This window comes from Acromyrmex echinatior, chromosome 11 (assembly GCF_024713525.1).
Source record: "Acromyrmex echinatior isolate Ae372 chromosome 11, ASM2471352v2, whole genome shotgun sequence".
Taxonomy (NCBI): domain Eukaryota; kingdom Metazoa; phylum Arthropoda; class Insecta; order Hymenoptera; family Formicidae; genus Acromyrmex; species Acromyrmex echinatior.
The window spans coordinates 10,282,732-10,299,727 of record NC_141862.1 but is presented as its reverse complement, the minus strand read 5'-3'; the positions used below and the strand labels follow the sequence as shown (position 1 = coordinate 10,299,727).

The 16,996-nt window shown below is 37.1% G+C and overlaps 1 protein-coding gene across 27 annotated transcripts in view; it reads left to right on the top strand.

The window, feature by feature from the left end:
• unc-13 (protein unc13 homolog) overlaps positions 1 to 16,996 on the top strand; it is a 100,166-nt gene that overhangs the window by 41,956 nt on the left and 41,214 nt on the right. For all 27 annotated transcript variants that reach the window (XM_087411415.1, XM_087411411.1, XM_087411414.1 and 24 more), the window contains 2 exons: positions 13,171 to 13,214; positions 14,823 to 14,913. In XM_087411415.1, coding sequence (XP_087267541.1) covers positions 13,171 to 13,214; positions 14,823 to 14,913 — 135 coding nt within the window. The remainder of the gene's footprint in view (positions 1 to 13,170; positions 13,215 to 14,822; positions 14,914 to 16,996) is intronic.

Genomic DNA, 16,996 nt, shown 5'->3' with positions numbered 1-16,996 from the left:
GTGCTTCGAATTCATGATGCAGCTCTTATACATCTCGAACATCGAGTACGTGGATACGTCGACTGACTGTAAAATGGGTGAGATACTGCGAATTTAACAATATTTGGCGTTAAAGTTAAGATCGTGCCACCAAGTGACACGTAATACTTAGTCAATGTTGCGAGCGACACCAAAAGGAAGTCAAGCTTTGCCGTCAAAGAGAGCGACGACAATTTTACTCGCTCTCTTTCACTAAGGTTGTTAAGAAACCGAGAGCCTCTGAGATGGTTGTGTGAGATACATGTTACAAACGGTACTAGTCAATTTAAGTGTAACACCACTAACGCTTGATCAAGCAATATTTCTAAGAGGCGAGGAAAACGCCGTGTCGTTAGCGATCGATTGTGATCGATGATGATTGATCTCGAGATCCCATGCGGGCGACGCATGGCCATCGGGAAGCTCATTTAATAAGCATTTTAGACGTAATTAGATGGTGCTTTATTCGTAGATACGCTTTAAGCTAGTAACTATTATCATTAGAATCTACTGCTGTGTCTGAGCGACGCGGACAAGTGTTGTGAAAATATGCCTGCGAAAAATGCCATACAATTGTTCACAAAAGAAATATTTTGCTTCGACAAATTATTCTTATCTCACTTGTTATTTTCGATATTCACATTTGACATACATTTTCCTTAGCGTCCTTTATTTTCACTCGCGCATCCTCATTGTCAAATGTTGTACGAAGTACAAGCGCCATTGTTCGCGTCGAACATTACCTGAGAATCGCAGAGGGCATAACGATAAGTCACATTATAGCGATAAGAATGCACGTCGCGCAGACACTGTGGAAAATTGCATTTCGTAAAACATCGAAATCCATCGCTCCCGTAAACGCCTATAGAGACACGTACCGGAAACGCTCGAGTGCACCGCACGCGAGTCGTTCATTGTGCAAAGAAAGAGAGAGAAAATAAAATAGACGTAAAACGATCCCGAATGGAAATTGCGACGGCGAATAGTCCGGCATTTCCGTGATCTGTAAAGAGCTGCGGTAAAACACATGATACATGTTTAAGAGAAGTAATAAAGGGTGTTTTTTTAAGCCCGATAGAACTTGAAATTGTAAAAAATAAAACAAAAAATTAAATTAAACAGCCACGGTGGCCATATGCCCGAAATCATTTTCAAATGTTAATGCCATGCATTGATCTTTCGACTAAAAAAAATTTTTTGATTATAATTTAATTTTTGTGTTAGTTTTTACAATTTTAAGTTCTATCGGGCTTAAAAAAACACCCTTTATAAGAATCCGTGAAGAGAGACGACAACAGGCTTTTAGAAGGCGCGATTATTTACGCGATGAAATAATTCGAGACGAGAGAGAAAATCCAACGACGACCGGTCGCTGGTATAAATAAACACATTTCGCATGATTCCCAATAAACACGCGTGGACAATAAACACGCGGTATATACAAAAGATCATTCCTTTGCGATATTCATAGTTGAATCTTATACTCAGGATTATCCGAAATGCGATCTTAAAATCCTGTGTGTAGAGTCACGTAAGATGATTGTGTGTGAATTTTATATCGCAACTATAAATCCATATAACATTAAGATCGCTCACGTGACACGGTCTTGAATATAATATGAAACTACGAATACCGAATTCTTAGTTCCTGACATCGTAGAATATTGCATCCACATCCATCACTGTTACACTCACACATATTCTCTTATAACTTACGCGAAGTCAAAGTATGTCAGAGTCAATTTTGCAACATTTCCGATTCAGTAGGAACGATTGCCCGAGGAGACCTTTTACTTAACGTCGCGTTTTTGGATCAAGTTAAGTAGATGGGCTATCAATTGTGATCGATAACGATAACCGGTTAACAAACATTTTGAGTATCCGTCGTATAAATACAGGGACTTCCAAAATCGATGACGCTTATCGTTGCCCCCGATATTAATGTCAGCCTGGATACGCACATGTTTAGTGTGCAACGATATATTCCGCGGGACGATACATCCCATTCAATCGCGCGTGAATGCAGAAAAATCGATACCTCGCGTACCTCTCGTAACTCGCGCCGTCGTGTGAGAGACAGTATTACGCCGACAATATCTCCGCAGCTTGTACTTCTTACATTTTCTACACGTTCCATCACGAAGCGAGCCAACGACGGGAATTTTCTCCCGTGGATTTCCTTCCGAGACAGGAGCGTCTCCTTAAAAAAAAATAAATAAATAAATAAATTCGACGAGTCCCTCCGATGATCTTCGTGCCGACTGCAGCAGATATATTCGCACATTCGTGAAAAACGTGACGTGAAAACGCGCGTGTCACGCCGGAGAAAGTTCGCCGTGTATATACGGTGCATGCGCAAAATTTTTCTAACTGTCGTCAATACGTCGCGGTGCAGCTACGATAAGATGGAAAACGACAAGACTAATGATCGTTGTACGCGTAGAGAGTAATAATTATTATACATTATACCGTGGTAGAATAATAGAACTATATCGTGACGGCGACGTGCCGTTTGTATACATCGAACGACTTGTGTTGACTTAACGACCTAACTTAAGTCCGAAATTTATCTTATTGCACGTCAAGTAAGTTATATCGCAATAGTAAGTTATAAATGATTTAAACATTGAGACAGCGTCTTTAATAAAATCTAAATTTAGTTTTTATTAAATTTCGAACAAGGGAGAACATTGAGAAAAATGGTCTTGGATTAAATAGTAATTCTGATGGAAAGTAAGACGAATCAGAATTTTTTGATTAAATCTGCTAGAATTTTAGTTGAGATAAAAATTCTGATTGATATAATTATTCGGATAAAAATAAGAATTCGAGTAGATTTTACCAGAAGTATTGTATCAGAATTCCGGTTATCTCAAATAGCATTCTAATAAATTTAACCAGTAAATTCTGATTCGTCCATTTTCAATTAGAAAATTTTTTTCAAGTGAATACTTGAATTTATGTTTTATGTTTATTATTAAATAAATCGAAGATGCATACAAACGACATGGAGTATTATTACAAATTGATTGATAGCTTGCAGAAATAAGCATTTTTCCTTGTTATTGTTAACAGACGTGAATACTACTCCGTACGATCGATCGCATTGCGTACGCACCGACAGCTGTTCGACTTGCATAAAGAACGATTTGTAATGATCGAATGAATGAAACTACGTGGGTACGCGTGCGAAAGACATATACATTACACACATACACCCACGTCCGATACATATGCTTCCGTATCTAAAGACTTACAGCCGTATAGTACTGTACTTAAGCTAGGGAATATTATCCTGCGTAATTCTCGATGTGTTGTGTTAGAATTAGGTGACTGGGGCAGTACCTGTACGAAGAGTGTGTAGAGACGCTGGTTTCGATACTGACACATTTATCAGATAGGAGTTAAGAGGAAGGAATTATTAAGAAAGGGGTATCAAGAGAGATGAATAAAAATACAAAATTTTTTACGAGAGCGAGTGTAAGCGAGTGTAAAGATGAATATCGCAAGAGCTATCAAAGTTTCGCCAGCGGCGCTCGTAAAATTCACATAATGCTAAAAACTTTTAATAAACTACTAAGAATTATTTTGGGATACTTTATGTAATAAAGTTTTACCTTTAGCGGAATCACAAATTTTGCACATTATTTCTTAAAGTGGATAGCGTCGAGAAGGTACCGAAACCGGCGTCGCCGGTGAAAGAGTCAATAATACTGCAGAATAATAAGATGGAAGAATAATAATTTGGAAGTGCTGTCCTAAGAGAAGATGAGGAAATGAGAAAGGCGCATTAGGAACAGAGGAATACCTCTGAGCTAATCCGTCATGGATGTATAAGTGATAAGAAACCGGCAACTCTTTCGAAATTATATGTCGTTGAGCCTTGCACGCTGATTACGATAAGAATAAAAGCAAGCTCCGCAATTGCATAAAAAAAATTTCACTTTCGCTCATCTTGACAAGTGCTCTGACAATATATATCATAAACATAAAATTATTTTAAAAATTCTTCAACTCATTTCTAGCATCTCTTAAAAAAAAAGATAAGAGAAATCTTCAGAAGCAAATTTTATATTCACATTTGATAATTGCAATTACTTTCTCTGCATATTGGAGACCAATTGTAATTAACGCGTAACAAAATAGATACACACATTTTCTTCCTTCATGTCATTTTCCTTCCATAAAGAAATTATAATTTTTTTTTCACATTTATTTATTTATAATTCATGGTCCGATTATTTCACTGTCATTGAATGAACATTCTTAACGAGGCAGTAAAAGCAAATACAAATGCCATCATTTATCAGTAGAAATTGAAGGAAAAGTGTCGCTTGTTAATTACAACGTGTTAAGGAAAGGTTGGTTTTATATAAAGTCGAGTTTTATATAAAATGCGTCCTTATATAAAATGGCGCACTCTTCTTCCACAACTTTGTTACCGCGGAGCTTACCAAGAGATTTGAAAGAAAGTTTAAGTGGCTTACTATTCGACAAATTTATGTAACGAAAGAATATCGAACAACATAATCTCTCTTGTTTGCATAGCGCTACCTACAAACATACCGCACGGATAAGTCGTTGTTTCGCACAATGCGCCTTAATTATGTAGCTTCCTTAATCATCCTAGTTTCTATCAACAACTAGGAAAGACGTTAGACTGTTAATTAATGATTACTACACGCATATTAGTAAGATGTTCTACGGATGTTGCGCTTGTACGGGTCATTACAAAATGACGTTAACCTTTACAGCGTCGAATAACGGCTGAGTTAAACAACGAGTAAGCTGCTTGTACTGTATTCTTCTCTTGTTGTATTCTGTATTCATTTCTTAGATTAATTCTTCCTTGCAAGTTTAACTCACCACGAGCTTTAAATTATTTAATTAATATTAGATTTTGATATAAATCATCTCTCTCTCTCTCTCTCTCTCTCTCTCTCCATTATAGAATTTTGCAAATTTCCGTTTTTTATTTTCTGAGCGTCCGTCTTAAGTCACTTGTTAAAATTGCCACATATTTTTGCGCCAACGAACATTTCAATAGAATTCCCATTTTATCAGACGTCTAATTCGGATTTCCGTAAATTGCGACGGTCCGACTCGAGAGTAGCTCGGCGTAAAATCATGTTGAAAATAAGTGTGAGAAAAAAGAAGATGGAAGAAAGGGGAGCCTTCAAGGAGCGAGAGTGAAATACTTTTTTAATTGAATGATCTGTCGATGCAAAGGATTTTAATTGGACAAGCTGCGCCGAGCGGAGCGAGTCTTCGAGAAAAGAAAATCGAGCGGCTGGCTCCTCGACGTTCCGTGAATCGTCTTCGACGATAAACGAACGACTCGATTGACGCAACGCAATCGGTCCATGGATTCGTGTTAGCGCATAAATCAATTATCGCATCGCGTATTATCTGTCTAGGTTGTTGACGAAAGGGCCGATCGATTGATCGAATACCGACGTCGAGTTCTCGTCAGTCGTGTCGCGAGTTTTTCCCGAAGAGATTGGCAGCGATACGAGGCCAATATACGACAAGACCAATTCTCTACCGTTTCTCACTTTTATATGAGCGTAATGCGAAAGGAGCGAATACTACCGCGTCCGCGTCGAGATAAGTAATATACTAGACGCCTAGTAATGGCCATTAATAATTGTATATGTAAACTGTCGTGGTACCACTATAAGTGTCTAATACACGCTCGTAATCGTCTTCTCGTCGAGTTATTGCTCGAACATGGTGCGGCCGATTTTTTCTTGGCTCTCTCAAACACTCACGTCTCATATACCAAAGATATCATCATAATTCTTCGATACATTCTTCACTATTACATAGCTCACATACACACACGCCTAATTTACGCATATAAATATACGTCAAGGTATATACATACATACATATATATTACTAGCCTACGCGGTAGATTTGTGTCAATTAATACTATAACAAAATGTTTAGTCGTGTTTTTTCAGCGGGGCAAGCGATAAAAACGTAGCGTATAAGCTTTCGTGTGATAATCGAGACAATGGAAAATATACAGATGGGAAATTTAAACGTAGCTCACAGCATCTCACAAGCTCACATTCTAAAAAGATCCATTTTGTTTCTTTTTTTTTTTACGCGACGTTAAAAAAAAGTAATTTCTAATTTTACATGGAAATCAGTCGTCAGACGTCAGATTACAACGTAATGGAACTTTGATTAAATCTTGATAAAAATTCTCGTTTCCAAAAAATATTTTTTTGCGACAAAATTAAAATAAACGTAAATACACAAAAAAAAAACGTTATTCAATTCTTGTCTGTTTTATTTATAAATTTGTTTAGATAATTTTTTATTCGTTTTTTCCATCAGCAATTCCTCATATTTTTCCACATTTTTGCGCTATGCAATTGGCAGCATGGATTAATTTTAATTGATCTGTCTGGCAATCCTGCCAGGAGCGAACTTGCCATTTTTTCGATATATCGACAGCGCGACCTAGTACGATCTGCTACAGAGGAACTAGCTGAGGTAATAGAATGATCGATTACATGGATCCAATGTCTCGCCTGCGCGCTCGCGTGACGTTCAATTTTAAGATAATTCTTTTAAAAACTGTCAAGTAAGTATGACGCATATCATTTTCTCAAAGTTCCCCGGCTACTAGGCAAAAGAGCAATTTGATACTTACACTCCGATAGATTTATTTTATATTTAATGATGCAAAAGTTTACTTGCAGCTATTAAAACGTAACGAAGTTCGTTAGGATGCAATTAAGATCCATTAACAGTTATTTCATAAAAGATGTTTCAATGCCCGAGAAAGTTTTGAAAAGAGGCTTCACATTTGATGAATCTAATGGTCTTTTTTTACGTGAGAGGAAAATTTATTTTGTTGCCACGGTAATAAATACGTGGTCGTACTGTGAAAGGAAATAAAAAATGGCATGACGCATGCCGAGAGGGTCACACCTGGGTTCCTTAAGAGAATAAATTTGTGGCCCGTAAGGGCGGTAATTTTGTGAAATATATCTCGTAAAAAGGGTAGCGCGAAGAACGATGACACGTATAAACAAAAAACGTAAGGGGACGTTTCTTTCTTTCGTGTATTTGTAGAAAAATAGGCGATGTCGAAAAAATACAAATTGCCTGTGCAATTGAATGACGTTAACAAATATCCTTGTTGACGTGTTTCGGTCTTGTCAAGATTTATCCAATACATTCCCTCATTACTGGGGAAGACTGGTAATAAGATCACGAGTAATTGTCACGCATTCAGCATCTCCATAACTGGAAGTTACTCCATCCTGGAAGTTGCACGCGCGTTACGACTTCAGTGCATTCAACTTAGTTAATCCATTAGTCACGCCGAATGGAGAACTCCAGTCCTGATATATCGCGGAAGAGTCACATTATTCAAAGTGCACATCGAAAGGATTCGAAACTATAAAGTACAGGGGATTTTACGACGCATTATGGAAGATCGGGTTTGAAATTGCACATAAACTTGAGGATGCAACTAGTAACAAAAAGCACCTGTAAAAATTCACTTCCACTCGATTAGCAATACAAAAAATTTATTTTATCCACAGAATATTAGGAAAATAGAATATAAACAGGCTAAGACTCAATTCACCCCCCGGAACTCTCGAAATTAATTCGCCAGTCACGTAGCTTACTTCTAGCTCATCTCCTAACAATGATGGCGTTTGGATTAAGGAGAATGACTAGAATTACGTCTGACGACTAATCGTATTCTCACTTTTATTGCCATCTTGCAATTCATTGCGGGCAACCATTCGTGAATAATTATCTTCAATCCCCAGCAAAATTACAGCGTCAAAATTACACGGAACATTAAACGCACGACGCGAAATGGAGGCCATAAAGAATGCCGTGTCACGCAGACACAGGAACCAGTGTCTTTCAAACGTTGTGCAACGATTACGTAGACTTGATGTAATAGGCGCGAACAAATTGTTGAGCGCGTAAAAAGATTTTACGACCCAAGATTTACATATAAGGTGGATTTTCTAGGTTCTTTTTTCCTCCCTCCCCCACCCCCCCCCCCTCTCACGTGAAATATATCTCTGTGTTCTTACGTGTGTTCAGACAGCGCCGCCCTGGTTACACAGGCGGTAGGGTATCCCAGATACATATCCCGTAATTAAGATTATTGATGCAACAGTAAAGGTGCTTGCGACGCAACGGATACGGACTATAACGATAATTTACGACGGGCGAATCAGGTATTATACGTATACGTATCCACGTGCGGAAGCGGAAGTTTAAGATAAATCGCGGTGAGCTGTGGGATGATTAGGCGAACGTGGGATTAGGTTGCCACGCAGCCCAGGTCTACAACTTGGCCGCTAGCATTGTTAGGCGCACACCATGCTAGTATCGTCACACATACAGCTCGACATATCATTCGCAGAAATCGCATATGCATTATACCTACATGTACACAGTGTCCATGTTACCACGAAGTTACACACACACACACACACACACACACACACACACACACGTTACATAGACACATCAGGCTAATGCCTCTGGTTACCTGCGGCCATTCCCAGTTTTAGATTAACGTCGCAATATTTGCGGGAAATTTACTCATGTATCACATCACGAAAAGAATTGGCTAATTTAATTGATCGAATGTGATCGGTTGTTCTTGAAATTCGGAGTTTTTTCAGAGAAATCTAGTCTTAATCTAGTATTAAAGCTATTTTCCATTATCAGTTGTGTGTTCGTAATTATATTAATTACCTTGTACACTTTAACGACATCGACATAATTATAATTATTCATGATAACGCATACATATTTATATATATATATATAAATCACGGCTGTTCTCATACATATCGTAACGAATTCGGAATTTCGTCGGACTTCGTAAAATTCCATTGTTTCAGCTCCTATAAGTTTACAGCTTCCAATATTTTTTTACGCTTGTATTTATCCACGTACTCAGCAGATTGATGATAATACCTGGACATAGTGCGGAATAAGCTTTTATGCAAAAGCACATACATATCACATGCATACGTAAATGGTATGTGGATATTTCCTGGGCTTCTTTCTAGGGCTGTATTAGCTTTTCCGTAGCTCGTCCCATTTCCATTCTCGTTAATGCATACACTTTCGTATATATAAGTATATGTGACAATCGGATCTATTCCTTTCCCGAATATGGACCCGCGGGAAATCTATTCCAACGACTTGTAACTTTTACGTATGGCGACTGTACAATCAACTTCCAATCGCGATGTTTTCTCTCTTCGAAAGTTGGTATAAAAGTTTTGTATGGATATACATATTTTTGTTCGCTAATGGCTTGTCGTTACCCTTGAATTCATAAATAAACCACGTTATCGTCGAAACTTTTACGTAGAAGCGAAAGAAATTAATCGTGTTTCTCACGCGATACATTTTATTCCCATTAAGTTCAATAATTACATAGCACGCCGAAATTCTGAAGTATTATCATCATAAATCATCGCACACGATACGTGTATTATGCCGAAGTGATTTTCGCAAATATACGTATCTCATAAATCGCACATGTCATGTATTACATATCACTCATTAGATATAAATCTTTCCTAGAGTATCTCGTGTAATGAGCTCCTAATTAATTAATTACAAGGCGTTACAAGTGGAAAGAGGAATTATTGCAATATTATGACTGACAGTATTTAACAATCATTTCCAGCTAATCGGTCTACTGATAAGAATAATTTGTACAAATTGATAAAAGGAAAGTTTCTCTTTTATACATACTTTTTCATAAAGTACATACACTCGTTGGCCGCAGGTAAAATCCAGAAACACAGGGCACAAAGCAGAGAGCTTTATCGTGAGTATGTCTTCTCGTCGAGACAAGATGACGGCGAAGTTTCGCATAAATTTTTCCACGACCCCGATCCGATTCGATGCCAAGGAATAGTTTGCTCGTAAAAATAATGTGATCTGACTTTCAGCCAGTAGTCGAGATACTCGACGTCGTGCAGTCCATTGAAAGAATCATTCGAACGCAACTACAATATCTCTGATATCTCTTCGTGTGTTGCAAAGTCTCGACGAGTGGGCACTTTAAATCGCACCTGCATATCACCGATATCGTTTCATTAAGTGTCATATCATTAACAAACGAGGCGAGTGCGTTCGCACTCACCTCTCCTCGATCGATGTAGTACAGCAAAGGTTTCTTAAGGCTTCTCAATTTAGCGAATAGCACCGTCAATTGACGACTAGTGTCTAAGCGAATTAAAGCAAAATACATTGTTAAGGCCTAATAGATAAAGGAAAAACTTATTAGAGTGTAACGAGTAACACAGATACAGATAACACATACAGACGCATTTAAATACGCGTACTGAGAGATAAACTTTTGGTATTTGTAACTACTATAATTATGATTATTACTACTATAATATTGGTAATAATAATTACATTTAAAGTTATATAACAAACATATATAATTAGCAACTGAAAATAATTACAAATTACAGTTATTGTTACCATAAATATGGTTTCAGTTAATATTATTGAGCTAATTATAATTATTTTCAATTGCCAACTATATATTTTGATAGGCCCATACATACATTTATTATTATTAACATTATAGTAATAATCATAATTATGGCAACACGCAAAAAGAAATGTTTTTCTCAGTGCAGTTAGGTTTTCGTTATTAATTGTGTGTAAACGCTTGCCAGAATTATATTCGCGAAGCGATACTATATTCTGTATAGATATATATCTACTATTGAGTTGTATGTATGTTTCCTTGCCTTTGAGCGCGTCTCTGTTTATATATATATTTTATTTTTATATTATTTATCGATCATTCAGTTTATCGGGAATAAATTAATTCCGATACTGCGTGAATTCCCGCATGTTGACAAAAATTATGCCAGAAAACATCGGGAATGTCGCATCTTAATCTAATTTCGCTACGAGGCGAAAAACACTGAATTGACCAGCTTTAATTAGCTGTTGCGCAGTGAAATTCATATATATTATGAATAATTAATCTGCGTATCGTTCCGACAGCAGAAAATGTCACTTTACACCACAAATATGTAGTATGAATTTTCGAGCCACTGATGCAACCAGTTTCGCTTTGATATGATAAAAATTATTCGCGCGACCTGTATTCGAAATTTTACGGTTACATAATTATTCTTTTATTTTTATAACGTATTATTATATAAAGTTTGTGTTACAGCATATTTCGAATTATTTCTTTTACAATCAAATGCAATCTTTATTGTTGATTAAAGCGTTTTCATTCAACTTATTACAAATACAAAGTATATAAGTGTATTGCGATAATGAGATTTCAGCTTCATGCTTTATTTATACTATACATACACATTCCGATGAGACGTTCTCAAAGGCCATCATTTCATGATTAAACGTAAAAATGAAACGAATACCGTGCTCCAATGTTATCTAAGCTTTTTAAGCGATCAGAGGAAAAAAAAAGGAACCCCTTTCCGCGGAACTGTTTAAAAGAAAGAGAGAACGAGGACGAGCGATAGAGTGGGAGAAAGAGAGTGAAAGAGCAAGAAGTACGAGAGTGACGAAAAATTGTAATTTGAGTAAATGATGAAGTAAAATTGAGTGCGGAAGACGTGAGAGAGAGTGTGGGAAAAAGAGACAGCGTTAAGGGACGAAATACCTGCGGCTCTAACTCTAAATACTTATTACACTTGTTATGCTATCGATAAGTTTATATTATATCTCTATATCGTGACAGAATTTACGAGGTATTGTACGTGATATTATATTTATACGGGCTGTTACACACTCTATCTCCGAAACTTCCATTTCATCGCGCGGCCGAGCGAACGTGAATAAGTACATGACAAAGCGCAGGAGAGTAAAAAAAAAAGGGGGGAGAAAGAAAGAAAAAAAGACAGATATTCTCGAGAAAGCGAAGCATCCAACATGTCAGTTAATACACATATATATATCCCTTTCTCTTCGGCGGAAGGTATCCATTAGTCCTCGAGATTTCGGCATCTGGAGCCGAATCTTTATTAAGAGAAATTGTCACTATGATGGGAAGTACAGAGAGACGACCGAGAGAAGCTTGATTCGAGAAAGACCAATATGGAAGAGGGGTCAGGACCTCGGGGCACGAAAACCTGGACCAACAGAATTTATCGCGAGTCCACCGTGGAACTTACGAACGATCGAGCCATGAATCCAGCCAGCTGACAGACGACAAAATGCCGGTGCTTCTTCGAGGTCGCCGGCGATGGGCCGAAGGTTGATTAACGGCGACAAGCGAGACGAGAATAGGTTCGACCTGTCCGACGAACGAGAAAGGGATTAAACGGAAAGTGGTAGTCCGCGCAGTTGGATTGCGAGAAAGAGAGAGAAAGGAGAGAGAATACATTTACATCGATGTAGTCAGCAGAGTTCGGGAGAACTGCGATGCGAGGAACAATAGATGGACGGAGAGGAAAATGCGGCTGTGAGTGCGAAATGCGAACGAAGCAATCGCAGTCGGATGCGGGCGAAGGAAGTTCTGAATGTAAATCAAGCGGCCGGAGGAAAAGAGAGAAGATGAAGGAGTCGATTCTCCGCGATGGAGAAATCGCTCTTTCAAAATCATGTGCGAATGATAGCCTTCTCCCTTTCCTCCTATCTGCGGCAGCTGACGCAGGAAAGCAATTATTTGACGATGTTTCCTCGTCTCACCCAGCGATTTCCTCTGCGCTCATCTCATTCCGTTCCGTTTGTAATTTCTCCCTTAGGTCTATTGCGACAGAGCGATTTAAAGGCAGAGCATTGTGTATGCGTGCGCGCGCGGCCACGGAAATCAAAGCGAGAACTTCATCTCACAGTTTTGTAATATCCAATGGCAGCCGAGCGGTTATTTGTCGCTTACAGCGCAGAAAATGAGAATTTCCAAGATCGATCGTCGCCGGTTTTATTCCGTTGTTCTTGCTCGTGTTGTCTTCCTCGCGCCATTCCGTGGTCGCGCGTTTTTTTTTTTCTTTATCCAAGATTGTAATTATGCGAAAATGAGAAAAAAGACCCTGCGCCACACATTGCGTTCGCGCGATCGGCATCGCGCGCCCTCCATTTCGTTTTTTGAACTGTTACCGAGCTTGTTTTTAATAAACTTGTTTTTTTGTTTGTTAGAACGGCAGCGGGCCGGGCGGCGAGTCCGGTGGACGAGCGAACGGGTGAGTATTATTTCCTAATTAAGCCTTTAATCCTATAATTACACTCATATCGCATCAATTTCAATTTGAAACGTAGAGATTTTATTCCCAGATTTTACATCCATCTCTGAAATATCACTTCTAAAATTTCTAAAGTATCATTTTTAAAATTGTGTCGTCATAAATATTTTAATGTAGCATGTAGCACCATTATAAAAATATCAAATATATGAAAACAATAAATGTATGTACATTGAGAGAAAAATGTATTAAATTAAAAAATTTTTTAATTTTAAAACAAATAATTGTTTGGATAGTATACTAATGTAATAATATACTAGTAAACTTGTTTATGGAAAATAAATATTTGCTGAATAAAAAAATAATAATTAAATCCAATTAATGGTTCTTGTACCAAATAAATATATATTTATATTCAGTGGATATTCAACTGACATTATTATTCAAACAAATATTTATTAAAATTCAGTACATTTTGCTGTCAATATGTACTTTCTTCTCTGATGCTTTGTTTTTTATTGAATTTAATGAAGAATAAAAAAAATTTTATACGCAATAAAAAACTGGACAAATATCTATATCGACTTTTCTAACAGATGATTCAAGACATTTCAATCATTTTTACATCAAATGAGATGAAATCGGTAGAATTTCTTTCAACTCACAGTTATTACATATCAATATTTCCAATAAATTTCCGTTTTGAATCACACGTTTTGAATTGAGATGTATTTCACGATATATTATTGCTCGACGTACAAAAAAAAAATTGCACTACGAAAGTGGCTCTTACATCTCGGGAAAATCCAGATGCTCGCTATATTTTATCGTGTCATTTCCTTAAAGATCTTTATAATATCGCGATGTTTACCTATATTCTGTAAGTTATTATATCCTTTCGATAGAACGAATATTGGTCGTAACATTTTAATAAATTTGTGTAAAGAATGAAGTTTAATATTATAAAATTTATCGTTGACGTTAAATAATTTTATGATTTATTCTAGTTTTCGTGCGTCTCATTGCGACGTTTCTAAACTTATGAATAACTCAGGAATCAAAAAGCGTCGACGAAAAATTTTTTTAAATTATAATTTTATTCTTACTATGACGCGGCGAAGAACAGGTTTATACTTGCGGCAACTTGGATTTTCTAAAAACTTTCTAACGAGCACGAAATTTCCATCGCGTTGCCAGTAGATTTTCAGACCTTCTAAAGGGATCTCGACTAGAACTGTAACTATCTTAAGCCTGCAGTTTGATTCGAAAGTTTAGTTTGTTTTCAATTCACACGAAATCAATCTTAAATTCTACTTGCAAACGCTTTATCGATGTGCTCTTTTTTTTTTATATTTATATCACTCAAACATTAGAATCTTTAATTGGTGTCTTTGAAGTTATTTTTAAAGTATTCATAATATTCAAGTCAAGAAATTATAAAACGCTTCTCATAATAAGCACTAATAACGCAATGATAATGAAAAATATTAGTAATAACTAAAAATATATAAAACTTCAAGATTAGCACAAGCTTGTTTGAGCAAAAACTAGACGCAACGATCATGCAGACTCGTGTTGATGCAGCTTCCGAAATCTTTTCTGTTCCAGACATCCAGGCGACAATCCCTTCTACAGCACCATCGACAGCATGCCGGACATTCGGCCGCGCCGGAAGTCGATACCATTGGTTTCCGAGCTGGTAGGTAGCCGATTGCCCATTAACACCATTCCGCCATTGTCTCCGCGTATATATACATATGTATAAGTACACCGTGTACACACATACATATATGTACATTGCCTGGACCGTGTCCATACATATATATTTGTCGGAAATAATTATCCGATCTGACGAAACGTATCTCGTTGCTGTCGCCATCGTTATTGATGTCGTCGTCATCGTCGTCGTTCTCTTCATCTATGACGTCGCCGAGATGTAACTGAAAAACACGATCTCCGCTTCCGGGTAGCGCGGCATGAGTTCGAGCTCTTTCAATCTCCGTGGCGATTATGCGGCTGGTTGAATTTAATTAATTCACCCGACTAGCTCGAGGCCATCTCTTGATGCGGCTATTTTAGAATTTTAACGCGAGGCTTTGGTGCGCTTTGCAATTCTGTGTTCCGCGTTTGCACCGACAGAAACAGAGCTGGAATTAATTACCGCGATGTGTCCGACGTGTGCGCTGTTAGCGATACCTACGCGAGATACGTGAAAGCCCATTGAACGACAGAGTATAAATTATAATCGTAAAGGTTATATTTCTATGTGATACGCGGATACATGAATATTTTTAGAAACTATTTCCACAGTGTACGGAATATTTTTTAATTATAGTTTGTGCAGTTTATGCATGTAAATGTCCCATAAAGATCGTAATAATGCTTAAGAGGAGATTCCTAAGATAATTTTGAGATGAAAATTCTATCAAAATATCGTTGCCAACAGTTTTTGAATCATTTAAAGTTCGTTAATTATACTGTATCTAAAATTTGCGTATTCAGATGTGGTAATGCAAAATGTTAAAAGCGAAAGCTAATTATTACTATTGCATTAGTATAATACTCTAAAGTATTATACTATCTATCTATATCAGTGTGGATTTAATATTAGGCGGTGTCTATATAATTCTCATGCGTTAGTGTTAATATTAATACATGATGTGAATTTATAATCTCTGATGTTTATGTCAATATCATGATATTGATTTAAAATCTATAGGGTTAAATCTACATCATGTTGATGTTAATATTAATACGCTCAAAACTTGTACATATAGACACCGCATGATATTAAAGCCACACTAATATTTTTTACAGTGTAAATGGAATTGTCGTGTAGAAATGCGCGTGAAGTATTGCTGGCGAACGCAGTAAATCGTATCATGTGAGATGTACCGATTTAAGTGTCGAAGCGAGCTGTAAAATATAAACCAATATTCGACATACCGATCAATCGAGTGGCACGTGCATTCGATTATGCTAATATGTTCGATAATACATATCCGACAACCACGAGCGGTATCGTTACTTTGCATTTTATTTATCTTGCCACGTTTCTAAAGAAAAAGCTGCAAAGGACTGTCCTCTACTCAACTTCTTTTATGAATATATTAGTGAACGCAGCAGGAAATTATAATTGAAAGTTATCTAAAGCTTAATTAGTTTGTCATCCAGCGGAAACGCAACAGCTACGTTTTCTCGATTATTACAAAACAACCGTCGCTTCTTCTTTAACTTTATTTCCATCTCGCGAGACGACGACGACGACGACGACGACGTTCTAAAATATCTTCGTCGCGAAATCTAACTCTGTGTATCATGCACGACGTATCCGAGGATCTACCGTGGAACGAAAGCAAAGGGGATGAAACTGAAATCATGAATGGCATTTTCGTTGAAATTTCAAGACGAAACGGAAGATCTTCCGATGCGGCTCGTAACAAGCGTGTATCTCGTCGTGACCTAATTGCGTGTTTTACGTTTCAGTGTTACCGTCGTTTCCTGCGACGAATCGAATTGCTAATTTTTCTAAAAGCCATCGCAATGCTCCAACGAGCAAATCTAACGAAATATTTCCTCTCAATGTAACACCTCTTTTTCCCTGAAATTTCCAAATAAAAAAAAAACACTTTACATTTCACATAGTCCTTTGATAATTACTCTACCTATTAATGTCCTAAATATATTCATGAATAAATGAATAAAATAAAATTCATTGATTCGTTAAATGTGAATAATACGACTGAGAGATTTCATTATTTCAAAATTTAATCGTGCTAATG